We start from the raw sequence: 26,371 nt of genomic DNA, 5'->3' as shown, positions 1-26,371 counted from the left end.
TTCTTGACTTTCCCAACCCAGGCCCCATGAAAACCTGGTAGAGGCTGAATAGCAACACAAAGTCATGGATGCCACTACTATTTGTTATAGGATTTATCTGTTTTACAATCATTTAAGATATATAAAACTGTGCTTCTGTTTTATTACTTTCCTTTTTAATGTGTCACTGATGAAGTTTTTTAGTGTTGGATACTTAATCCCATTTTTCCCTATAAACCTTGAGGTTTTTATCATGCCATTTCATATACTGGGGTGATTTTTAGGAGCTCTTGTTATATTATAGAAGACCTGACTTTATTAGTATAATAATAATAATAATAATAATAATAATAATAATAATAAATATTTATAGCACTTAAAGTTTTCTGTATATATGTTATTTCATTAGGTCTCTCACCCTCTCAAGGTAGGTGTAATTATTATTATCATTTTACAAATAAGGAAACTGAAAAGTAAAGTGACTTCTAAATGTAGTAAATATCTGAGATCAGAATAAGTATATGAGGCAGAATTTGAACCTAAGTTTTTCTGATTCCAAGTCCAACATTCTCTTCTCAATGCATACTTAGAGGCAGAAGGAGAACTAGGAAACTGAGTGTAATATCACAGAAGAGCCACACATAAAGTGAGCTCATGTTTATTTCATGGGTTATGCTTTGTATAATACCTTCATGAGGTTATTATCCTCATTTCACTGAAGAACAAAGTTTTTACTTTTAAAGAAGTCAAGTGATTTTGCCTAAGGTCACAGAATTGTCAGGAATCAAATCCAGGACTTTTCATTCCAAGCCCAAGGAGAATGAAAGCAGTGAAGAGTCTTTAGATTTGACAACCAGGTAACTTTTGAAAAAGTCATTCCATGAGGATAGTGGAACAACTGTCAGAATCAAAAGGTTAGAGAGAGAATGGGTAGGAAAGAAAAGAAGCACCCAATGAAAATTGTGTTCTTGATAAATTTGATGGTTGAAAGAACTCTATAGGTCTTTATATAACTTGAAGGGATTAACTCTTGGTATCCCTAGATAAAATTTTAATCTAGTGTTTCAAGTTTAAGTTATACATCAGGTGTCTCCGATGAACTTGTATAAAGAATATCGAATGTCAATGTTCAGTTCTAAAAGTCAACTGCAAAACTGGGGTTAATAAGGGGGCACTTCTTTGCTGGGGTTGTTGTGAGGAAGAACTGAGGTAATATTTGTAAAATTGCTTAGCACAGTGTCTGGCACATGGAATATACATTATAAATTCTGGTTTTCTCCCTCCCTTCCTGCCTCCCTTTCATTGAGAATTTGCTGTCCTTTCCTCAGTTTAATATCATTGTACCTTTAAACCCATGTTTTCTCCCTTCCCTCCTCCACTGCATTATTTATTTACTATTGTGAAAATCAATTCCAATGAAATTCTTAAGAGCATAAGAAGATAGCACTATTTTCATTGACAGCCAGCTATAGTGGGGGAAAAATATTTTTTATAGGTGAAAGGTTAATTAGCAAACACACGAACCATAGAATTTTAGAATTGAAAGGGACCTTAAAGATCATTTATTCCAACTTCTAACTCCATTTCTGCCATTTTACATGGAAGAAAACTAAGTCTTTGAGTAATTTTATCTTTCTTACCATCAAAGAGCTTTCATGGTGAAAGAGCTGTATAAATATGATGATTTTTCCTAGTTTCTAATAAATATTAGATTACTATAATAGCTATACTGTAAGAAAAAACATTTACTTTTACAGTGTTTTACTTAATGTTTTGACATTGGAGAATGAGGATTAATAGGTATCAGTGGAAAGTATAATATGCCAAAGAATAAAAAGAATTCTTTCTACATTTAAGAAATCTTTTTTCCTTTTTTTCCTTTATTCTTAATCATTCTAATCAGTTCCAAATGTTTAGTGGATTTCCCTGGGATTCTTCAGGGAGGTAGGAAAGTCAGCCTTGATTTTTTAAACAACTGAAAATATGATAATATTCCCATTCTTCTTTGCTTATTCCTGATTTTTTTAAATTTATAGTTCAGAGAACAACCTTATTAAGTTAAACTGATTATAGCAATTTTGATAACCATGCACTGATATGAAGTCTTTTATATATATTGGAATATAATTTGTGTGAAACTGTCCTGGCAAATATATAATATGTCATGAATATGTAAGAAATATATGATTTCCTCAGTGTGTGAGAACTCCTTTTCATCCAATACTGATCACAACCTGTCTAACCAAATTGATATGTCCTATGAAATTGTTTGCAGTACAAGTGATTTTCACATAGCTAGTTTATAGGTAGAATTTGAACACAGGCTTTCTTGATGCCTAACCCCACACTCCATCTACTCTATTAGACCACTGTAATAGCCTTGTGAAGAATATTTCTACTGGAAGAGTTATGTAGTAAGCTTTATGTACCCAGTTCATTCAATTAATTACTATCTTAATGATGTTTTTATATCAAGATTTTATAAAAATAGAAGGTACTCTATCCACTAATCCAGATCAGACTTCTAACTCTAGTACTACTATTACTTTAACTTTGTGACCCTGTGACCACACTGGGCATGACTTTCTCCAAAGCTCCCCAGATGAAATATAGTCTATTTTCTGTTTTGTGCTAGAGATTTGGCATGAACTTTCAATACACTGGCATCTCATTTGAAAATTTAGGGTCCCCACTATGCCATGATGAGGCACCAAGATCAACCAATCAACACACCTTTATTTCATGTTTACTATGTACTAAGCATTGTGCTGGCACTGGGAATCTAAAGAAAACAATGAAAAGAATTCACATTCTTATGAGGGAAGACAATGTGCTCATAGCATAAATATATAAAAGATTTAAGCAAAATGTATATAAAATTATGGTAGAAGGGAGAAAAGCTTGAGATCAGAAAAGTTTTCCTTCAGAAGGTATTGAATCTTGAAAGATGCTGATGAGGGGGGAAAACATTCTACATAATGGGAGTTGACCAATATAAAAGACTGGATACAGAACTGGAACATCAAATGTGTGTGTGTGTGTGTGTGTGTGTGTGTGTGTGAATAATATGTAAGATGACTAGAAGTAATGGAAAATCAATAGAACTTATTTAGCAGATTTAGCAGGGAGATATTATCATCAGATTTGTCCTTTAGATAAGTCACTTTGGCATCTGTATAAATTAGAGGATGAAATGGAGTAAAGAGGGGGACCAGATGGGAGGCTATTGTAATATTCCAGGGAAGAAATAATAAGTGTTGTGGTGGCTGTCAAAGTAGAGAGATAGGGATATATGAGAGTTGTGGAGATGGAAGTGACAGGATTTGACCACTGTTTGGATGTGTGGGATAAGGGAGAATGAGTAGTTGAGGAGGACAACTAACATTTATTAATAAGCCAGTTTGAGTGATTAAAAAGATGGTGGTGCTTTTGGAGGTTCAGTAAAGGGGATGGATTTGGAAGAATTATGTTTTTACACATACTGACTGCATTAGAACTTTCCAATGAACAGTTCTTCATATTGAAGCTAAAGAGAGTTTAGGGCTGAATATCTAGAATCAGGAATTATCTGCAAGGAATTGATTGAATCCATTGAAACTGATGAGATGACAAAGTGAAAAAGTAAAAAGAGAAAAGGTCACCATAATTAATGTGTATAATATGGATAATTAATAAGCAAAGGAAATCAAAAAGAAGTTATACTAGGTGAGAGAATAGGCAGGAGAGAGCAAGTCATAAAATCTTCAAAAGGACAGAGTATTTAGGAAGAGCTATTCAGTATCAAAGGATACAAAGATCAAGAAGGATGAGGAATGAAGAGATCACTGCTTACTTTGGAGAGAACTGTTGCAGTTGAATGATGAAACTAAAAGTCAGATTTGAAGATTGAGGGAGATAAGAGGAAATGGATGCACTAAATAAAGATGACTTTTTCAAGGAGTCTAGATGGAAAGTGGACTACAGGATCCAATAAGAGATTTTTTTTAAGATTTAATTTGATTATTTAAAAGATTTTTAAAAAAGATTTTGGCATATTGTTGACAGAAAGGAAAGAATAGATTTTTTTTATTTTCATAGGTTTTTGCTTTTTATTTTATTTTTCCAATTACAGGGAAAGATAGTTTTCAGCATTTAACCTTTTTCAAGTTTTTGAGTTCCACATTTTTCTACCACTCTCCCTTCCCTTCTCCACTCCCATGGCAGTGAGCAATTTGATATAAATTGTATAAACTTGATTAACATGTTCCTATATTAGTCATGTTGTAAAAGAAGAATTAGAACTAAGGGGAAAAATCCATGACAAAGAAAGAAATGCATGAAATTTTAAAAAGTGAGCATAATTGGCTTTGTTATGGATTGAGATTTCAGTTTTTTCCCTTTGCTTTTGGAAGGCATTTTCCATAATAGGTCTTTCAGGATTGTCCTTGTAAAAAGACATTTAAGATAATAGGTAAGACAGGTAGCTAGATGGTGCATTGGATAGTGCACCAGCCCTGGAGTCAGTAGAACCTGAGTTCCAATTTGGCTCAGACATTTAATAAATACATAGCTGTGTGACTTTGAGCAAATCACTTAATCCCATTGCCTTGCAAAAACCAACAAAACAAAACAAAACAAAACAAAACAAAGATAGTAGGTAGAGGTATGTGTAATAGTGGTGGTTTTCTGGAGAAGACTGGAAGGAAGCAAGATCAAGGGGATTGACCTTGGCAAAGAGAAGACTCAATTCTTCACCAGAGACTAGAGCAATGAAAGAGATAGTAGGGGATGACATCAGGGAGATGTGAGCTAAGGAGAGGGCAAAAGAGGAAATTTTAAGTGAATAATTTTGAGTTTTTTGTTAGAAGTAAAGTACTCATCTGAGAGGGTGGGGGAAAGGGTTCCATAGGTTCTTGATGAGAGAAGAGATTAAACACAATCTTTATTATTCTCTTTATACTTTTTCACTTAGTCATTTCATCACTTTCCATATATTCAACCATCAGTTACATGCACATGACTCCTGATTCTAGATATTCATCCCTAAACTCTCTTCGCTTTCAATCCCATGATTTCATAATTTTTTTCTGACTCTGTTCAATAGCATGTAAGAAGTGATGGAGATAGATGATGGAAATAATCCAGAGTTGCTGTTTGGCATGCTATGAATGGTGACTGGACAATGGAATAAGGTATTGAGAGTAGAAAAGATGTTATGGGGGTTGAAACTGGAGAGGAGAGTATATCCAGAGAGGAGACTGAAAGACACAGTGAGAATGAAGAATGGGTATATAAGAAAAAAGACATAGGGAGTGATGGAATGCTAAAAGATTATAATCATATACCTGAATTTCAGATTTCTTAAACATAGAGTGTAGATGATGGCAACATTAAGGTGTCATGGATAATAAAAAATATCATCCTTTGTGTGGCTAAAGTAGGGTGAAGGAATAGGTTATAAAAGTTGAGTAGATTGAGGAACTGGGAAGTTGGGGTGATTAAGCAAGAATCCTTAATTATGAATATGAGAGTTGGAGTGGAGAGAAAGAATTTGTGTCAAGGCTGACACGTTACAGATAATGAGTTACAAGGGCTCAGATTGTGTGAGAAATTTGGAAAAATATAAATCTTAAAGTGGGGAGAGGTTGTTTAGTGAGCATATAATAAGGGAGTGTCTAGCAGTGACAGTAAAGAATAAGACTGGAGAGAGTGGAACCAGAACTGGAAAGGATGACCTGGGAGCTACCATTCTCCATAGAGAGCCAGGTCTCAATGAGTGACAGAAGATGGAAGGAGAATTGGGAAAGAAGTAAAAAATGAAAGAAAATACTGTTATTATAGATTAGGAATTCTGGTGGGCATGGTTGAAGGGTTGGTTAAATTTGGATTGAGACATTGTGAGGGTAGAGTTGAAATGGATGAGGACAAGGTTTGGGAAAGTTGTTGGAAGATGTCCATGAGACTCAGGTACCTAAAAATTTTGCTAGAATAACAAAATACTAGTCAATGGGTCAATAAATGTTGCATTTAATTTTCTTTTAAGTGATTCTTGGTCTTTGAATATAGGTGTTGATGATCATTTGTGCAAAAAGAGCCATTAGGGTTATTATTATTGAATATGTTCGAGATCGTGAGCTTATTTGTAGTCATCAGGGAGTAAAATCTTTTATTGTAGAAAGAACCATATTAGGAATCTAGTAGAGTTCAAATGTGTGTTGTTCAGTTGTTTAGGTCATGTCTGACTCTTTGTAATCCCATTTGGTCTTTTCTTCACAAAGATACAGAAATCATTTGCCATTTCCTTCTCTGGCTCATTTTACATATGAGGAAACTGAGATAAAAATGTTTAAATGGTGTACCCAAAGTTACACAGCTAGTATCTGAGGCTGGATTTGAAATCAGGTCTTCCTAATTCCATATCCAGCACTCTATCCACTGTGCAAGCACACACACACACACACACACACACGTATTTAATATGCCTGCTCACATACTACAGCCATTTTTTTATTTTCTAAAATAAGACCCATGTTATCATTGGATAGGAGAAAAAGAGATAACTGATGATTTGTATTGCAAGTGAATTTCTTAGATTAGCTTGCTAAGACAACTAATGGACATTAAGGTTACAGACTACCAAGAATACTTGAAAGTTTACATATGATTTACCTGCCACTTGATACTTGGCACTAGACACTAGTGATATGTTGAATATTAATTTCATTCCTTAAAATATTCTCTTTCCAAGCCAATACCTGATTTTTTTTAAATGATGGGTTACAGTTGGTTTTTATTTAAGTTAGCAAGGTGAGGTTTTATAAAAAACATGAAAAAAATTAGTATGATATTTTCTATTAACATATTTATATCTATAACATAGTTATATTAATGTATATCTAATGTTATCATTAATTAACATCAATGAAAAGTATTTGCTATTTGGGCTAGAGAATTCCTAGTTCAGTGAGGCAAGTGGATAGAAATATTAGAGTTTCAGATTAAAATTATAAGAAGAGAAGGAGATTTTAGGAGCTTGCTATATAGTTTGTTACCTTAAACTCTTTAGTAACTGACAAATCTGAGAATAGAGAAGATTTGGTTAACTTGGATAGCTGTTTCAAACAGTGGGAAATATCATAAGGACTTTTTGAATGTATGGGTTGAATGCTGGAATTTGCACAGAAACTTTGATCTGGGTTTCAGGGTTTTGAGTGTTTTCCTTTTCCAGTTGAATATCCTAATTGTCTTTATGAATAGTTATGTTTTGAAAAAGCCATGCCAAAATATGACTCTGCTATGCTAATTGTTATATCTCAAGAAAAGAGTCAATTGATGATCCCTGCATTCCAAATATGGTTGCTTATATCAAATTTCTTGCCTTCTCAATGAGGGGGAAGAAAGGGGTCAAAATTTTTAAAAATGAATGTTAAAATTGTTTTTACAAGTAGTTGGAAAAATAAGATATTCAAAATAAAACAAATAGGACTGCTTTTTTAAAATGAATGTTTTCAAAGCATGAGTGTCCTGCCACCTCTCATTCTCTCCATGTACTGTCCTCCCCCAAACCCAAGAAAGCAACATTTTGCATTAATATTATATTACCATATACATAGTAAGCACAACAAAGCTTCCCAGAAACCACAGATTATATTTGGTAACAATATTTTTCAGCATTTGCTTAGATTGCATAGTGATCAATCATTAATTTTGTTTTGCTGGATAAAAGAAAATGTAGAAAACAACCTTAGATAAAGGAGGTTTCTAGAGGTTTCTCTGTAGAGGATTATGAATGTTATTAAGTTTGATATGAAGTTTCTGGTTTAGAGAATACCATCCTATGTTAAATTATTGACTAGAATTCATTTTTCTTTGCTTTAGTCAAAATTTTTCCATTGGTTCCTGTTAGGGGAAAATTCTTAATAGTATTGTTTTTCAGAGTAGTAAGTACTTTTGATATGCTGTTCATGGAATAACAATGTTATATAATGCTCAGTATTTTTATCCATTTTGGTCCTATGGATATTCTACTTTGAGACATTTGATAAGTATGATGTAAATATGATCCCTCTCCTTCCCTCCTAAAGTTTGCTGAAGATGCAGTAAAACTGAATTTGACTAAATAAATACTAAAAAATAGTCTGATATATGATTTTTACCTTAAATCAATGTTTGAATTTTTGTCACATAAAATACAGGAGAATGAAATTAATGCTATTCACTTAAACCTTTTATGAACAACTTGAAATAACTTGTGACTTTATATTTTATGTGAATATGAGTATGTGTATATGCCCACAGGTATTTATAGGAAACCTGTGATGTTCATTGTCACATGGCAGATTTGAGCTTTTAAGACTAACACTATTTACTAATTAAGTCATGATGCAATGAAATGAAAAGTGATACCTCAGTTATGGTATTGGGGATCAAACTGACTCCCCCCAAACCACTTGATAAATGAAAGAAAGAAAGAAATATTGTCTCCACTCAATTCTGTTTTTCAGAAACATTCCAAATTCGAACTTCATTTTTGGTTAAGAACAGCTAATATTCAGGGGGCAGCTGGGTGGCACAGTGGACAGAGCACTGGCCCTAGAGTCAGGAGGACCTGAGTTCAAATGTGACCTCAGACCCTTAATAATTACCTAGCTGTGTGGCCTTGGGCAAGCCACTTAACCTCTATTTGCCTTGCAAAAACCTAAAAAAAATACATAATAAGAACATTAATTTTAAAAATAATAAATTCTCAAATACAGTTTGGTATGGGTCCTTAATTATTTTCCATGTTTTAAGTCCAATCTCTTTTTCCTCATAGATTTCAATGAAGTGTTCTCTTACCTTGAACCATTTGTCTTGAAGTAGAAATCCGCATTGGGAATATATACTTGGCTTTAGGCCATAGTTTCACTGACTCATAAAATATTTGAGCTGGAAATCACTTGAGGGATCATCTAACTTAATCCTTCACTTTTAAGATGAAACAGCTGAAGCCCAGAAATGTTAAATGACTTGATCATGTCACATAGGTCCAAGTAGAGTGAAGACTAAATCCTAGTCCCTTGGCTACCATCGTGGGATCTGACACATAGTGGGTGCTTAGATAAAAAATAGTTCCCTGATTTTCCCATTACAACATATATTATATTTAGAGGTGTGCTGGTAAATGTTTCACAACTGGATGTCTAGAAAAAAGCACACAAGAAACATTTTTAAAGTTTAATCTGTATTATTAACATTTTCTCCATCTCATCAAGTGTAGACAATCAACAAAACAATAAGTCAAGTCCTGATTTGTAGCAGTTGCTGATTTTTGAATTGTAAATGCTCATGCTGAAAACTTAATAATTGGATCTTGAGCCTTTTCAAGATGACTCCAGCATATCATTACTTATTTTAAAATATTGTCCAAATAAAAGAAGTTACCCTTTTCCTTCCCCAGAGTGATAAGAGTGTTAAAGTATATTGTATAAAACAAATGAGAATTTGGTTCTAAGTCATAGTAGCACAGCATTACTATTTCTGAGTGGGCATTTTTCTATAGTCTTGTAGAGTAAATATAATCTCCCCTCCCCCCATTAAGATAGAGAAACCTCAAGAAAAATAAAGTGAGAGAGGGTAAAAAGTGTATTTCAGAGTGTGTTCAGATACCATCAGCTCTGTTTCTGGGATGGATTGCATTTTTTTTTTGCAAGGCAAATGGGGTTAAGTGGCTTGCCCAAGGCCACACAGCTAGGTAATTATTAAGTGTCTGAGACCGGATTTGAACCCAGGTACTCTTGACTCCAAGGCCTGTGCTTTATCCACTACGCCACCTAGCTGCCCGATGGATTGCATTCTTTATCATAAGTCCATCAGAGAATATTATCACTATTATTTCCCACAGTTGCCTATTGCTAGCTGTATTTCCCTCCATCCTATTCCTCCCCATTCCCATTTATTCTATTCTTTCTTTCCTTTTACCTTGTCCCTCCTCAAAAGTGTGTTATATCTGACTACCCTCTTCATGATCATCCCTCTCTTTTATTACCTATACTCCCCCACAAAATAAATTTTAGAAACAACTTTAAATAGAACTTAAGACTAAGATGTAAAATAACTTCATCATGATGCTTATTAGGATAGTTGGGGTATCCTAGCCACAGTCAACAGTTGCCAAAATCTATAGACTCTTTTATTTTAAAGTGCTTAAAATTGAAAGATCATGGAGGGAGTTAGGGTTTTGAACATCTGAGTTCATGTTTTGTATGAACCTTAAGCTGAATCAGATGGCCAACACCCTCTAAATTAGGAATGAACTAGTTCAGATCGGGTACAATCTTTCAATACTCCTCCAAATGAATGTGAATCTTTCCTTTTTCCCTAAACCAGTCTTGGTCATTATTTAAGATGACTTGGAGATGAACTTCACTGTAGGATTAGGGACAAGGTAACATCTATTCAGAGGCCTATTCTAGAATGAACTAAAATAGGACAAATACAAAGAAGCAAGGAATTTTGAGATTTGAATTGCTATTTATAACTTTTTATTTTACAACTTTGCCCAGGTTCCTTAAGGATTAGAAATTTGTTTTGTACATCTTTTCATCCCCCACAACATTTAGAACAATGTCTTAGAGCAAAAGAGTAAATATTGATTGAAAATTTTGAATGAATTTTGGTGACCTACAGAAGAAAGTCTGGGTTCTGACATGCTGATGATACTTCTGAAGGCCTCTACTTGCCCATACAACTTTATCCTTATATACAGGGAATACTTCACTAAAGCCTAATTGAATTCTTCATTCCATCAACAAATATTTATTAAATGACAAGTATTAAATGTCATAGGTAAATAATAAATTAAGAAGAACATTTGGGCTGAACTACAAGGAGCAGAAAGGGGAAGTAATGTATAATGAGACTGGAAAGTTGGGTTTGGGACCAGTTTGTGAAGGGCTTTAAATAATGAATAGAGGAATTTGGACTTTATTTGACCTTGGTCTAATGGATCTACTCACGTCGCCTAAATCTACCTTTCACTTTCCAACTTTGTCTCACACTCTTCCTCTTGCCTAGAAAAACCTGTACTTCTTTTCACCAATATAAATCTTATTTGATCATCAAAGTCAAACCTAAATTTTACTTCACCATTTCCAGGCCTTGAACACTCCAAACTAAGATTATCTTTAGCACTAATTTATTACTACTTTTATTTGACCTTCATCATCTAGTACAATGCCTGGGACTTCTGTGTTTAATAAGTGTTTCTTCAATGCATTTGAACCATATCCTGCCCTGTTATCTTACATTGACTTTACCTTTAGCTTTCCTTTTCATATATATATATATATATATATATATATATATATATATATATATATATGTGTGTGTGTGTGTGTGTGTGTGTGTGTGTGTGTGTGTTTGTGTATAGTAGTCCTGATTATTAACTCCTGAAAGATGAGGATCAATTAGCATAGTTCTTGGTTTAAGAAGTAATCATATACCATGGGTCTGTGAGAGGAGAAAAAATAAGCATTTTAAATACTAAATACTGTTCTAAGCAATTTACAAATATTATCTCATTTGATCTTTACAATAACTTTGAGAAATAGATGCTATTATTATCCTTATTTCACAGTTGAGGAAACTGAGGCAGAGGTTAAGTGACTTGTTCAGGGTCATACAGTTTGTTTGTGAAGATAGATTTAAACTCACATCTTCATGATTCCAGGACCCATGTTTTATCCTCTGTAACATCTATCTGTCTCTGAGGGCACGTGTCTATCCCATGTGCCTATCTGATTCCTTTGCCAATAGTGAATGGTCAGCCAACTATTATTTATTAAGCCCTATATGATGTACCAAACACTGTTGTAAGCCCTGGAAGTACAAAGAAAAGTACTTAATAAAGACTTGTTGGTTGAAAGTAAACCAGGATCTTTGTGTTGAAAGAGACTGAGAAAGTACCACTCAGAATATCTGAACAAGAAAGTTTTTTACAGAATCCCCAGCAAATGGCTATTTATTCTTGATTTGAATATTTTCCTTACATCAAACCCAAATCTGTAGTTTTCCCCTTACATTAAGCCCCTCTGTAGTTTCTATCCATTGTTCCTAGTTGGACCCAAGCAGAACTTGTTCATTTCTTCTTCTATTTAATAACCACCCAAATCCTTGAAGATGGACCCTTTTGCAGACTAGTCAGAGTTGCTTCAACCAATATTTTTGTGGCAACATCCTGAGGTCTTTCAGAATCCTAGTTGCCTTGCACCAGGTTTTTATTGATTTATCATTATTTTTTCTAAAAATAATGATAAAGTATAAACTTAGAGCATTCAACTAGGGCAGAAAACAGTGAACTTTAATAATAATCAGGCAATATGTATTTAATGACCATTTTGTGTCAGATACAATGTTAGATTCTATAAGATAAAGGCACAAAACAGTTCATTTCCCACAAGGACCCTACATTCTCAATTTTAATGCTCCTGACCCTTTTTTTCCTTGCTAGGCTAGGTAATTACTAAGTGTCTGAGGTTGGATTTGAACTTAGGTCCTTTATCTACTGTGCTACCTAGGTACCCTCCTGATACTGTTCTTACAGGCTCTTTCTATGCTTTTATATTTGTTCTTCCTTACTATGACAAAAGTTCTATATGCATCTTTCAAAAATCTGAATTAGTGATTTCCCCATACATCCCCATAGGCCTATTTAGAGAGCTCTCCACTTTTTTTTCCTCATAGAATTGTTTCTCCTTGTGATTTCAGAATTTCAGTCTTTAGAATAGAATGTATTCCCTAATTGAATTTTAGTTCATAGATACTATTCTCTAAAGCCTTTGAACTATATAATCTTTAAAAATAAAGGGTGCACATTAAGCTATGTCCAGCTTTTCTCCTCTTGATCACAAATTCTAAGTTAGAGTGGGTTTAGAGTTAGTTTGTCACTACAAAGTCCCATTCCTTTTATTTGAGCAATTAATTTCCTATTGGTGAGAATCACTTTTAGAAGAGTTTTCCTCAAGGCATCCAACTTTGAAGACTCATCATTAAGGCAAGCTAATATTGAGAGGCAGACAGACAGGGAGCTATGCAAAAGGACAGAGACAGAGAGAGACAGAGAATGGGAAAGACAGAGAGCAAGGGGATGAGAATAATAGACTACATAGAATAATAGGATCATATATCTAGAACCAGAAGTGCCTTAAAGATATTTGAATACAAAGCATCATCTTACAGGCAAAGAAACTGAGGTCCAGAGAATTTAAATGATTTGTCCAAGTTAACACAGGAAGTGAATGTCAAAGACAGAATTCCAAGCTATGACTCCAATTTCAAATTTGTCACATTTTCAACTGTCTAATACTATTACTAAATACTAATAAATGTTCAAATAATTAAAGTTTCCCATAATTATTATGTCATGCCTTCATTCCATGCCAGACTTAAAATTGATTTCTGGGACTCTATTTCTTCCATCTGTCTGGATGGTTTGTAACATTCTGAGGAATTTTGTCTCTAAGAACTCATTTGAAATAGTGTTAATGATATTGTTGAAGATAACTAGGAGGTGCAACCATTCAGCAAGTGATAATAAAGAATATCTTCTCAAGTAAAGATTCTGAGATAGCAACATATTTAATATTGTAAAGCTGAAACAGCAACAGAAATTACATTTATCTATTTCAATATACTTATATAGCATAGTAGCTATGACGATCATCAATGCTGTTTTCAAATATTAAATATAACAGTGATTTAAAATTTAAAATGTTCAAGACGAATGTATTCTTTTGATCCAGATCTTGTGTAGGAATTCATATATTTGAAAAAGTTTTGTCAATGGTTTAGGCAACAAGGCCAGGAAAAAAATGACCAATTTCCTGTCTAATGCTGACTGAAACATAGCAAGAACTTCATATGATATGAAGAAATACTATACCAGGGCTGTGTATTCTGTGCCTGGTTCATGAAAGTTTATATTTCCCTCAACTGATTTCAAGTGTAGTATATAACAGTACCTTTGAGAACCTCAATATTCAGTCCTATGTTAACTTAAGTAAGTTTGAAATTGTTCCTGTGCAACTCATCTTTGGAGAAGTTTTAAGAAAAGCACAGTAATCTGTTTATAGTTTTGTTGATTTTCACATAGGACTGAGGCCAAATGCTGGTGAATGATAGGACAAAATTGAATGCAATTCGCTATACTAATTTCTCTAGAGATCAACAAGTAAATAAAACAAACAAACCTTCAAGTCCACTGAGAGGGATAAGCCTCTAAAATTTATACTGCATTTTGGAGAGGGGCAGAATAGATAGGTTTAGCCCTTTCAAGTTACAGGCAATTCAAGTAGTTTGATCTTTCTATTTTTCTCAGTCAGTAAGCATTTATTAAAGGGGTAGCTAGGTGATACTGTGGATGGAGCACTGGATTTAGAATCAGGAAACTCATCTTTCTGATCTTAAATCAAGCCTCAGCTCTGTGACTCTGGGTAAATTTACTCTGGGTAAAAATCATTTAACCTTTTGTTTGTGTTAGAAAAATGAGTTGGAGAAGGAAATGGCAAACCACTCTAGTGTCTTTGCCAAGAAAACCTCAAAATAGGGTCATAAAAAATTAGACATAAGTAGACAAGAAAAAATCATTTATTAAACTTCTGCCATCATTGAACTAAGTGTTAGGGGATGCAAAAAAAGCAAAAGATAGTTCCTGCTTTCAAGAAGCTTATACAGTCTAATGAGGGCTACACTAGGCAAATAGCAATGTTCAGACAAACCATATACAGGATAAATTTGGAAATAATCAGCAGAGAGAGAAAGAGAGAGAGAGAGAGCATTAACATTAAAGGGGATCAGGAAAAGCTTCTTATACAAAGTGGAATTTTGATTGGAATTTGAAAGAAGGTAGGAGGTAGACATCTGGAGGGAAAGCGTTCCACTTATGAAATACAGCTAGTCAGAATGCTCAGTTAGGAAATAGAGTGCTGTATGTAAAGAACAGCAAAGAGGCAAGTCCCATAATTACCATGGATATGGGAGAATGAAGAAAGTGTAAGATGGCTGGGAAAAAATAAGAAGGGACCAGGTTGTAAAGAGTTGTCAGTGCCAGAGGATTTTATATTTGACCCTAGAGGAGTTCTGGACCCTCTGGTGTTTGCTGAATGGGGCGGTGACATGATCAGAACTACACTTTTGGAAGAACACTGACAACTAAGTGAGGAATGACCTAGATTGGAGGAAATCCGAGGCAGGAAGACTCACCAGCAAGCTTCTAGAATAATTCAGGTGTGAGATGATGAGGACTTGTATGGTGGGTGGGAAAGAGAGCACAAATGAGAGTTATGACAAAAGTCCCTCTGGAATGATGTTCTATTTTATTGGTAATCTAAAAAGCCATGATTTTTTTCATTTTGTCTATTAGATTTTCAAAGCAGTGTTTAATTACTTTTAGATGTACTAAATATTTTAACTATCATAAAAATATTTGCTCTTTTTTATAGTAGAAACTTAGCTCTTGACGGGTATGTTTTTTGGTTTAGGAAGTAGATTTTAAACAACAAAGACACACAGTCTTTGTTGAGACTAGATGTCTTTACCACTGGAATGATTATAATGTTATATTTTTTTTAAAGATTGATAATTATAGAGAAAATGGAAAATATGTGGATAATATTTTTGCTTGTTTAGCATTTTTTGTGATAAGGATTTTGCTTTAATATTTAAATTACTCAAGTATAATTGTTTGGACTTTTCCAAAGGACAAGCATTGATTTGGGACATGTTCAACATTCTTGATTTAAAGACTGGAACTTCAGAAGTCTGTATTTGATAGGGGCCTTTAGAGGGTAACTCCAAGTGACTTCCATCAACCCCACCTGATATATACTTCTAAATTTAGGATTCCTGTACAGATTACAGATGCCTGTGCAGAGCCTCAATACCCCTGCAGCTTGACCTTGTGAAGTGTTTCATGGATTTAATGAGAGACAGATTGAGAGAAATAATGGATGGGCCACATGTTTGTTACTATCTCAGTTCACTGGCTTGGAATGAAAGACTGCATTACATTATTCTGAGTTACATTAAGAAAGATCCCCCAGGCCCCTAGTCTGCAAACTCCCTTGAGCTGTTCTGACTCAGTTTAGAGAAATATTCACAAAAACTTAGGAAAATGGTATTAATTTCTATTAAGACACTGGTGATGATGTTACCAAATATTTTTGTGAATTTCCCACACCTGAATATCCTCTATTTTTCAAGTAAGATGATTTACCTTGGTCAATACGAAAATAGACTTTTTGTAACACAAATTAATTTTTTTATTATTCCACTGTTTTCATGTATCAGATTTATCTAGTAGATATTTTTTCTCAATTATTTAGTGACAAGTCAGATATCACTCTTGACATAGCCGAATTTTATCTAAGCATGTCACACATATTTAAAAAATAAGCCCTGTTAATGACTCAATTTTTTCTTCTAAAGAGTAGCTTTTATTTGGAATCAGATTATATGCAGGTGCATGTGTGAGCATTTAATATAGCACTTCAAGAACATAATCCATACTGATAGAATCAGAATCAGGGCTAACAGAAAATGGAAATCTTTAAGTAACCCACTAAATACAGTGATGATGATGATGATGATGATGATGATGATAGCAGACATTTATATGTATCACTTTAAGCAAATTTGCTTAAAATCTATGTATATTTTATTTGATCCTTACAACAACCTTGTGACTTAAATACTATTATCTTCATTTAATGGTGAAGAAACCAAAACAGGAGTGACCTGTCCAGGATCACACAGGCTAAGGGGTCAGAGGCAGGATTCAAACTCAGGTCCTCTTGCCTCTAAGTTCAATGCTCTATTTACTACATTAAGCTTTCTCATAAAATATCATTTTAGCAATTAATCTTAATTCTTCTTTCTATACCCTCAGATCTGTTCTAATCTTTTTTATATTAGGGGTTTTAATATAATATGGCAATTAAGTGACACAGTGGGTCTGTCCTCAGACAATGTCTATTTGTGTGACCCTAGACGAGTCACTTAACCCTGTTTGCTTTAGTTCCTCATTTATAAAATGAGCTGTGGAAAGAAATGGCAAAACCATTCCAGCGTCTTAACCAGGAAAATCCCAAATGAGGTCAGAAAGAGTCAGACAAAATTGACATATTCAGGAATAAAAAAGTTGACTTGTTTGAGTCCTATGTTTATTACAATTCAATAATCACAAAGCAAGAGGACAGAAAAGTGAGAGAGCTGTATTATTCCAAAGTAAGTGATATACCTTGAATATTATCTGACTTCCTGAAATATTTTGTTTTAGTCTTTTAGCCTATGTGATGCCATTCCTCTCCTGTTTCTACTAAGCCTTTAAAAATAATTGCTTCAATAAAATCTTGAATTTGGATGTCTGGAAAAAAGTGGGGGATATAGTTTGAAATGATATATACTACTATTCATTTATTATTATACATTGAAAAATTTTCAAATATTCCTGTTTATTATAGACATGAGTTCTTTACCCTTTAATAGAAATTATAAAAATATATTGTGCCTTTTTTTTAGCTGCTAAACCAGGACTGTTACCTCCACCACCAGCTCTTCCCCCCAGACCTTTTGTGTCACAGGTAGGAATCAAATTTGATCCCAGTTATTTTGACATGAATATTTTATACTACTGACAGCCCTATGCACACTGTTGTTTGATTTATACAAATGAATCAGGCAGATTTTCATGTGGATGAAAAAATCATATAGTCTGCAAAAGAATTAGACTTTTATTATTCTTTGTTTTGGACAAATTTGTGACTATGCAAGTTTGTTTTCCCTCAAAATCACTACAGTTTATAGTCCAAAGGGATGGAGGTGGGGTCAGGACTGGAATGTGTGATGTACCTGTACGGACTGGACTCATAATAATGTCCTTCATTCTTGAAGAAGACCACAATACAGGGTGGTGATACCATGACAAGCACATGAAATGGATTTGAGGGTGGGGTTACTATGCTAAGTCACCAACCTCACTTTCTCCTACAGAGCCATCTGGGTCCACTGGCCAGAAATGAGTCAGGACAACTAGAGATAACCCTGGATGTGAGGCAGTCAGGGTTAAGTGACTTGCCCAAGGTCACACAGTAGTTAGGGTTAGTTGTCAGAGGCCAGATTCAAACAACTTCTGTCGTCCTGACTCCAAGTCCAGTGCTCTATCCACTGTGCTACCTTTCTTCCAGGTTATTCCCTTAAAGCATACATAGACATTGAAGAATTATATGTTGTTTCAGATTGTCCTGAAATCTTTCTACTTATGGCTAAGAAGCAGGGATGAAGCTGGTTGACTGAAATCAAGTGGTCATCAGTATGACTATAACTTGGTATTATATAGCCCCAGTTTCACCTTAGGGTCCTAAGAACAAAATACCAAGGTAGCAGAGAAGGGAAAGGTGTTTTGTATGTGAATTGAGTCTACCTTATTGATATGCATTACTGTGCTTGCTCATCAAATCACCATTCCTGTGTTGATTAGAAATAAGAGAGCAATAAATTCAGAGACTAGACTCCTGATGAAAGATGTTCACAAGGCAATTTTTATAATTATTTTATACCATATTAACTAGTACCTTCTGCAAGAATGTCCTTCTTTATGTCTTATTTTCACTTCTGTCACTGAAAATATTCCAATTTTCATCTCTCTGGGAGTATTTTGTGGCAAATGTTAAGGAATCTTTCATCAGGAATAGTCCAAGTTTCTGCCTTATGATATTCCATAGTTCTAAGGTCTACTTGGGACAAATAGTTGACTTCAGATTAAGGTGAACAAGTTCAGATGAGTTACCCAATGCTAACTCATTTCCCCCATCAAAAGTTGAAATATTTGTTTCAAATTGGATAATAATAAGACTAGTTGGAAGGGTTATCTTCCCTCACTCAAGGACAAGTTGGAAATCCTTTTAATTATTATCTCAACACACCCAAATAATGACTTTCACAGGTCTTCACCAATCCAAGACACTCAAGTTGAGTGTTTACTATGTATCTAAGTGCTATACTTATCTTCTAGGTCAGTGGTGTCAAATTCAAATAGAAATGAAATCCCATAGGCTTCATGTTGACTTAGAAAATTATAAATTCACAGTATTTATGTTTTATTGTATTTTAATTTATTTTGTGAAATGTTTTGCAATTATATTTTAATATTGGTGTGAGTAGCCCTTGAGTTTGACAACTCTGTTCTAGACTCACTTTCTACTCCCATTAGGACTGCCCTAGAACTACCTTTTCACCTCTGCCATTGATGCTAAAATCTTTCTTCCTTTGTAATTTTTGGTTTAGATAAAAATATTTATGTATATAAGAGTAGCTCAAGCTGCTCAGGTTACAAGGAAAGGACAGCACAACCCCAAAGATTTAAAAGCTTTACCATCACTATCAGTTAACAGTCTAGACTACTAAGTGGAAATTAAAGAGGGGCAACATGGTATATTAGATGGATAGAGAATGGCAGTTGTAGTCAGGAAGAACAGATATCAAATCTGACTTTATCAGTTTGTCCCTGGGAAAGTCACTTAACCTTTCTTGACCTCAGTTTCTTCCTTTGTAAAACGAGGAGGATTGGACTTAATGGTCTCTTAGGACTTATTCAGCTCTAAACCTTTCATCCTCAGCTCTTAATTTTAGGGTTATCTTGGTAAGAAAATGGATTGTGCCAGAGCTATTCTCATATACCATTTTAAGTGACTGCTCTCCAGAATCCAAAGTAGCTAATATGCTCTACCAGAATGAAGGAACACAGAAAAAACTGGTCTCTTAAAAAAACATTCATAATGATGCTCATTTTTCTATGCTCTTTCCCCTGCACTGACATCTGCTGCTGCTTTCTGAATTTTTTCATCACTTGACTTGAACTGTCCACCAATGTATTGAGGTATGATTTGTCACTTTTATTTGTGTGACCAGAAGGAAAGATCTTCATGAGTTTTCTTTTTTGTCTAGCAGGTTTTACACCATAACACAAGCAATGACTCCATCAGCCAGTCCAAAGCTCCAGGCCAGCTGCCAGGCTATGATTTCAGACTAACAGAGCAGGTAGGTGACAAACATTTCCTAGGTGGTTTTCCTTTGCCTTTTCTTTTTAAAAAATTGTTTTCAATTAACAACAATTTATTTTTTCTCTTCCTCCTTTTCCCTCCCCAGATGAAAATAAAAAACAAAAATCCTTTTAACAAATATATAAGATAAAGTAAATCAAAGCAAATTCCCATATTTTATCTCTCTCTCTCTCTCTCTCTCTCTCTCTCTCTCTCTCTCTCTCTCTCTCTCTCTCTCATCTGCACTCTAAGTCCATCATATCCTTTGTAGAAGGTGGTGGGCAGCTTTGAACTTTGGAATCAATTGTATGACTTAGGAGATGCTGACAAGGGACCCAGCATGATGTGCCTCATCAAAGAAAGCGCTTTGCTCTATGAATGAATAGTTCAGAAAAAACGCCAGATGTGCAAATTTTGAGATATCTCCATTCCAAATGTTCATATGGACCAGGTTGTGCACAACCTGTGGTAGAACTCCTGAGCTCTCATTGGTCTTATCAGTCATTGTAATACACACCAAAACTTGACTACAATGTACTGATGTCATTTTGGTCCTCTTTGAAAATAAGGAAGAACAGCTTAACCTAACTTTTAGAAGGTGGGTAATTATTTCATCATTAGTCCTTTTCAATCCTGCCTTACCATTGCACTGATAAGAGTTATGATTCTCTTGAAGTTGTTTTGTCTTTACAAGGGTATTGTTGTTGAATACATTGTTTCCCCATTTCTATTCACTTCACTCTGAATCTGTATCAGTTCATACAGATACTTTTGTTATTTCTTATGGCACAAAAGTATTCTAATATATTCATTTATCATAACTTGTTCAGCCATTACTCAGTTAACGAGTACCTCTTATCTTCTTGTTCTTCGCCTCCACAAAAAAAGCTGCTTTAAATATTTTTGTACATAGGGATCCTTTCCCTCTGGTATATTTTGGGTATACAGGACTGGTGGTGGTATGCCTAAGTCAAAGAGTTCTCTAGTGCTTTCCTGCTCCACAAGTTCCTTGAGGAGGCAATTACTATGTTATATATTATGTAATCTAGTACTATGCACTGTGTAAATCTATCATTGTAAAATCTAGTTTTTGCATTATAGTCATTTGTGTGTAGAAAAAGATGATGTCATTTTATAACATTACCTTTTGGAAGAAATCCTCTGTTTGTGTACAACCTCCCTAGAGGGTGGTTCATTTCTACATTATTCTTAAAGATATTAGGAATAATAAGTGCAGCCCTTAGACTGCATTCTATAAATGTAAGCTAATATAATTTTTAAAATATTATATAAATGTAATCTGTTGACCTGATTTTGTTAATATTGTAATTTACTTAAATTTGTTTACTTTAAATTGTTTACTTCTAAATTGTTTGTTCCAACAGTGTGTCAATAATTACTCATTAATGCAGGAACTGTGCTAAGTTCTGGAGAAGCAAAGAAAGGCAAAAATATTCCCCAACCTCCAAGAAGTGAGGAGTGGCAAAAGTGTTCTCCACCATAATGGAGGAGATAAGATGTAAATAATTTGTATGTGTACGTACCAGATATATACAATGTAAACAGAAGGTCATATCAGAGAGAAAGGACTGGCAAAGTCATTTAAACCTAGTCATTGCCCCAGAGCAGTTACAAATGAAAAAGAAAGTTTAGTTACAAGATATTTTTGAACTTTCCATTGGAACCTACTTCTTGGGGGCAGATTATCCATTTGGTGGATCATCTAAACCCTCTCATTTTCCTTTCTTCTGAGTTGCCACTTTGGGACCTTTCACTATTTTACAGTTCAGTCTCATTGTAAAGAAATCCAGGGCATTATTTTTGTGTTGCTCTGGACGTTTTTCACAAGAAGTGCTCCTTGACATAAGTGGCCAATCAATCAAGTTTTAGACATTTTTCTTTCCTTTTTTTCTCTTTATTTGTTTTATATTATTACAATAATCTTGTTGTGAGAGTAACCATAAACCCAACTCCCCCCCCCCAAAAAAAAGATGAGAAAACACAAGAACAGTGAGAGAGGGGAAAAAATGTGTTACTTTAGTCTGTGTTCAGATTCCAAAGACTCTGTCTCTGGGATGAGTTACCTTCCCCATCATGGGTACCAGAGAAGTTGCTTCAATATTTTCCCCACAGTTGCTATTATTAGCTGTATTTCCCCCCACTCTATTCCTCCCCACTCTCATTTATTCCATTCTCTTTCTCCTTTCATCCTATCCCTGTTCAGAAGTGTGTTGTATCTGAGTACCCTCTTCCACAATCTTCCCTCTCTTCTATCACCTACTCCCCCATTTCCTCTCCCCATTCCACCCCCCCATCCATTTCTTCTGATTTTTCACTAAGGTAAGATAGATTTCTGTAATCTATTAAGTGTGTATGTTATTTCTTCTCTGAGTGATTTTTGATGAAAATGAAGGCTCACTCATTTTCCCTTGCCTTCCCCTGATCCACTCCATTGTAAAAGCTTTTTCTTGACTCTCATGTGAAATATCTTAGCCCCTTCTTCCTCTCCTTTCTCTTACTCCAAGTACTTTTCTTTATCACCCATTGATTACATCTTTTTACTATATTATACCATTATATTCTGCTCCTTCCTGTGCCTTGTCTATATGCTCCTCTAACTACTCTTATAAATGAGAAAGTTCATAGGAGTTATCAGTATCTTCTTCCCATGCAGGAATACAAGCAGTTCAACACCATTAAGTTCCTCATATAAGTCCTTCTTGTTCACTCCCTCTATGGTTCCCCCGAGTCCTGTGCTTGGAGATCAAACTTTCTGTTCAGCTCTGGTTGTTTTAATAGGAAAGTTTGAAAGTTCCCTGTTTCATAAAATCCATCTTTTCCTTTGAAAGAGCATGCTCTGTTTTGCTAGGTAGTTGATTCTCGGTCATAAACCAAGATCTTTTGTCTTCTGGAGCATCATATTCCAAGTTCTATGAGCCTTTAATGTTGATGCTGTCAGATCCTGCATAAGCCTGACTATATAGCCACGGTAGTTAAATTGCTTGTTTCTGGCAGCTTTTAGTATTTTCTCTTTGACTTGGGAGTTTTGGAGTTTGGGTATAATATTCCTGGAAGTTTTTCTTTTGGGATCTCTTTCAGGAAGTGATTGGTAATTTAGTTAAATTTTGTGTCTTGATCTATTTTATCCTCTGCTCCTAGGATCTCAGGGCAATTTTGCTGTGTTATTTCTTGAAAAATGAAGTCTAGGCCCTTTTCTTGGTAGTGACTTTCAAGTAGCCCAATAATTTTTATTTTTTTTAATTTTTAAAATTATTTTTAGGTTTTTTTTGCAAGTCAGTGGGGTTAAGTGGCTTGCCACAAAGCACACAGCTAGGTAATTATTACGTGTCTGAGGCTGGCTTTGAACTCAGGTATTTCTGACCCTAGGACTGGTGCTCTATCCACTGTGCCACCTAGCCACTCCCCAATAATTTTTAAATTATCTCTCTGAATCTGTTTTCAAGGTCAATTGTTTTTCTAATGAGATATTTCACATTGTCTTCTAATTTTTGGTTATTTTGGTATAGTTTTATTTTTTTCCTGAGTTCTTACAAAGTCATCAGCTTCATTTAGTTCCATTCTGCATTTAAAGGAATTATTTTCTTCACAGAGCCTTTTTAATCTCCTTTTCCATCTGGCCAGTTCTGCTTTTTATGGCATTCTTCTCATTTTTCTTTTGTGTTGCTTTGTTTCCATTTGGCCTAAACTGGTTTTTAATGTTATTTTCTTCAGTATTTTTTTGTATTTCTTTCACCAAGTTGCTGACTTGGTGTTCATGATTTATCTGCATTACTCTCATTTCTCCTTCCAATTTTTCCTCTACCTCCCTTAATTGCTTTTCAAAGTCTTTTTTGAGCTCATCTATAGCCTGAGCCTATTTTCTATTTCTCTTGAAGGTTTTGTATATAGAAGCTTCAGTTTTGTCATCATCTGAGTATGTATTTTGATCTTCCATGGGACCAAAGTAATTTTCTATGGTCATATTCTTCTTTTTCTGTTGTTTGCTCATTTCCTCAGTCGATGCCTGATTTACTGCACTTCCAAGACTTTGGGGGTTTTGGGGACAATCCACAGGGACCTTAATTGCTCCAAGGTCTCATGAGAGGCTCTGACTGCTCTCTTATCTGTGTTCATGCCCTCTCCTCTGCCCTGGAGCTGTGAGAATGATCCCTGCCCAGCTATGGTGATGTTGTGGGGGGCCCAGGCTGCAACCTGGATCTGAGTGTGGGCAAACAGCTGAGTCCTGCCCCAAGGAGAGCAGTTTAGGCCAGTTTAGGCCTCTACAGTCTTCCTCGACCCCCTTACTGTGTGTGTATATATCTCTATCTCTGTCTCTGTCTCTGTCTCTATCTCTATATCTATATATAATCTATATTTGTATATCTATATATCTATATATATCTATATATATCTATATATCTATATCTATCTATCTATATCTATATCTATATCTATATCTATATCCATATCTATATCTATATCTATATATCTATATCTATATCTATATATATATATTTATACTGGGAGCTCTGGATGTGCTGGGTGAGTCTGCTGACTCCCATTGCAGGTTCTCACCATTGGGCTGCTTTGAGGCAGGAGTTCTGTTGCACATTCATTCTGGTATGGCAGAGTTCTCTCACCACCCCTTTAGACTGTCCCTAGTGATCCCTGGGCCTGGAAACTGTCCCCCTCTGCCACAGACTCATGAGCCTGGCCTGGCTGTGCTGTGCTGTGCCTATGGCTGCACTGAGGCTTTTTCCAACCCCCTGGTACTGGTGGAACAGACCTTTTCTGTTTGGACTGGGAAATTGTATTACCACTTTCTGTGGGTTCTGTCCTTCTGTATTTTGGCTAGAGTCATAATTTGATGACTTTTAGAGTTTTGGGGGGAACGAGTTTCTGGGAATTCGTGCCTTCTTGCTACCATCTTGACTCCCTCCCCCCTTTTTTTGAAGAAAAATTAACATGGAGCTATTTGTTATAGAATATGAATATGAACTGTTATACCTACATTAGAAAGTAGAACTTATTAGAAAAAAAAGAAAACCAGGTGAAATTAAATCCATCAGATTTTTTTAACCCATTGTCTTTTAGCAACTCAGAAAAGGTTTAGGAGGGGGGGGGAAAGAAGTTGTGACATCAATGATGGAAAACGTCAGTTTTCAGATCAACTATGGATTTTATTTTCTCGGTTCTCAGTCTCCAGTATTATGATGGATGACCACAATTTGGATGTTCTAAGTTAAGAGAATGCATCACTTATAAAATCTAGTCCTTTAAAGTTTTGGTCAAGCAACAAATAAACATCCAGAGATTTATGCATGCATGATACAGAATGTTTTCAGATATACATATATACACATGTATATATATTCATATTTATATACCCATATAGGATTGGTTGGTTCTTGTTCTTTGTTATTAAAGAAGATCAAAATGACATCATTATGTTAGGGATAGATTATAGTGTGTCTGACTGTGACTGATCAGACTAAAATGAACTTGGAATGCTGTACCATAAGTCGGTAAAGCAAATAGTCCATGTGAACACCTGGGTTGTTTATTCTAAACTTATGTATATTACATTTCCTTTGAGTTGCTTCAATTCTGCCTTGCTCATAGACTGCAGCAACCTCTCTGATAAGGGTTCTTCATGTTGGGTGGTCCTATGCCAGTGTCTCTGGCTGCATTATCAATTCTAAATTTCTTAATAGAAACCTTCAGGGTGTCCCAGTATCTCTTCTTCTGCTCTTCTGTGAGTACTTGCCCTGTGTGAGTTCGCCATAAAATAGTCTTTTTGGCAAGCATATGTTTCGAATTCTATATACCCTAAAGAATATGATGTGTGTGTGTGTGTGTGTGTGTGTGTGTGTGTGTGTGTGTGTATAAAGTACTGCAAATCTTGTGTTATATAAATGCTAGTTGTTATTATTATTATTATATACAAAGTAAAAATGAAGTAGTGAGATAAGATGTATTGATTTTCAGTATAAAATAGAATTTAACTGAATCTTAAATATACAGGCATATCTGTAGTCAACATCTGGATTAAATTACCCAAGTGGGAGCCCTTGATTTAAAAAAGCATGAATAAATTCAGTAGAAGCTTTCAAATTGGATAAAGGAAGAACTAAAATGAAAAACGTAGACATTATGTGCTTAACATTACTTTCCTGGAAAACTTTATATAGTCTTCCTTACAGGGTTATCTAATAATAATGATAGGGTTAGCTAGGGTGACACAGTGGATAGAGCACCGGCCCTGGAGTTGGGAGGACCTGAGTTCAAATCTGGCCTCAGACAGTTACTATTTACCTAGCTGTGTGATCTTGTGCAAG

At 35.0% G+C, this 26,371-nt stretch overlaps 1 protein-coding gene across 14 annotated transcripts in view; it reads left to right on the top strand.

Moving 5' to 3' along the window:
- Positions 1–26,371, top strand: part of REPS2 (RALBP1 associated Eps domain containing 2) — a 260,871-nt gene that overhangs the window by 193,232 nt on the left and 41,268 nt on the right. For 9 of the 14 annotated variants that reach the window (XM_074192348.1, XM_074192358.1, XM_074192355.1 and 6 more), the window contains 2 exons: positions 17,515–17,576; positions 19,939–20,031. In XM_074192348.1, the coding sequence (XP_074048449.1) occupies positions 17,515–17,576; positions 19,939–20,031 (155 nt within the window). The remainder of the gene's footprint in view (positions 1–17,514; positions 17,577–19,938; positions 20,032–26,371) is intronic. The other 5 variants (XM_074192359.1, XM_074192354.1, XM_074192346.1 and 2 more) reach the window with 1 other exon arrangement.

Source organism: Macrotis lagotis, chromosome 6, assembly GCF_037893015.1.
Source record: "Macrotis lagotis isolate mMagLag1 chromosome 6, bilby.v1.9.chrom.fasta, whole genome shotgun sequence".
NCBI classification, from domain to species: Eukaryota; Metazoa; Chordata; class Mammalia; order Peramelemorphia; family Peramelidae; genus Macrotis; species Macrotis lagotis.
Note: the sequence above shows the minus strand (reverse complement) of the source record. Positions and strands in the feature narration are given on the sequence as shown.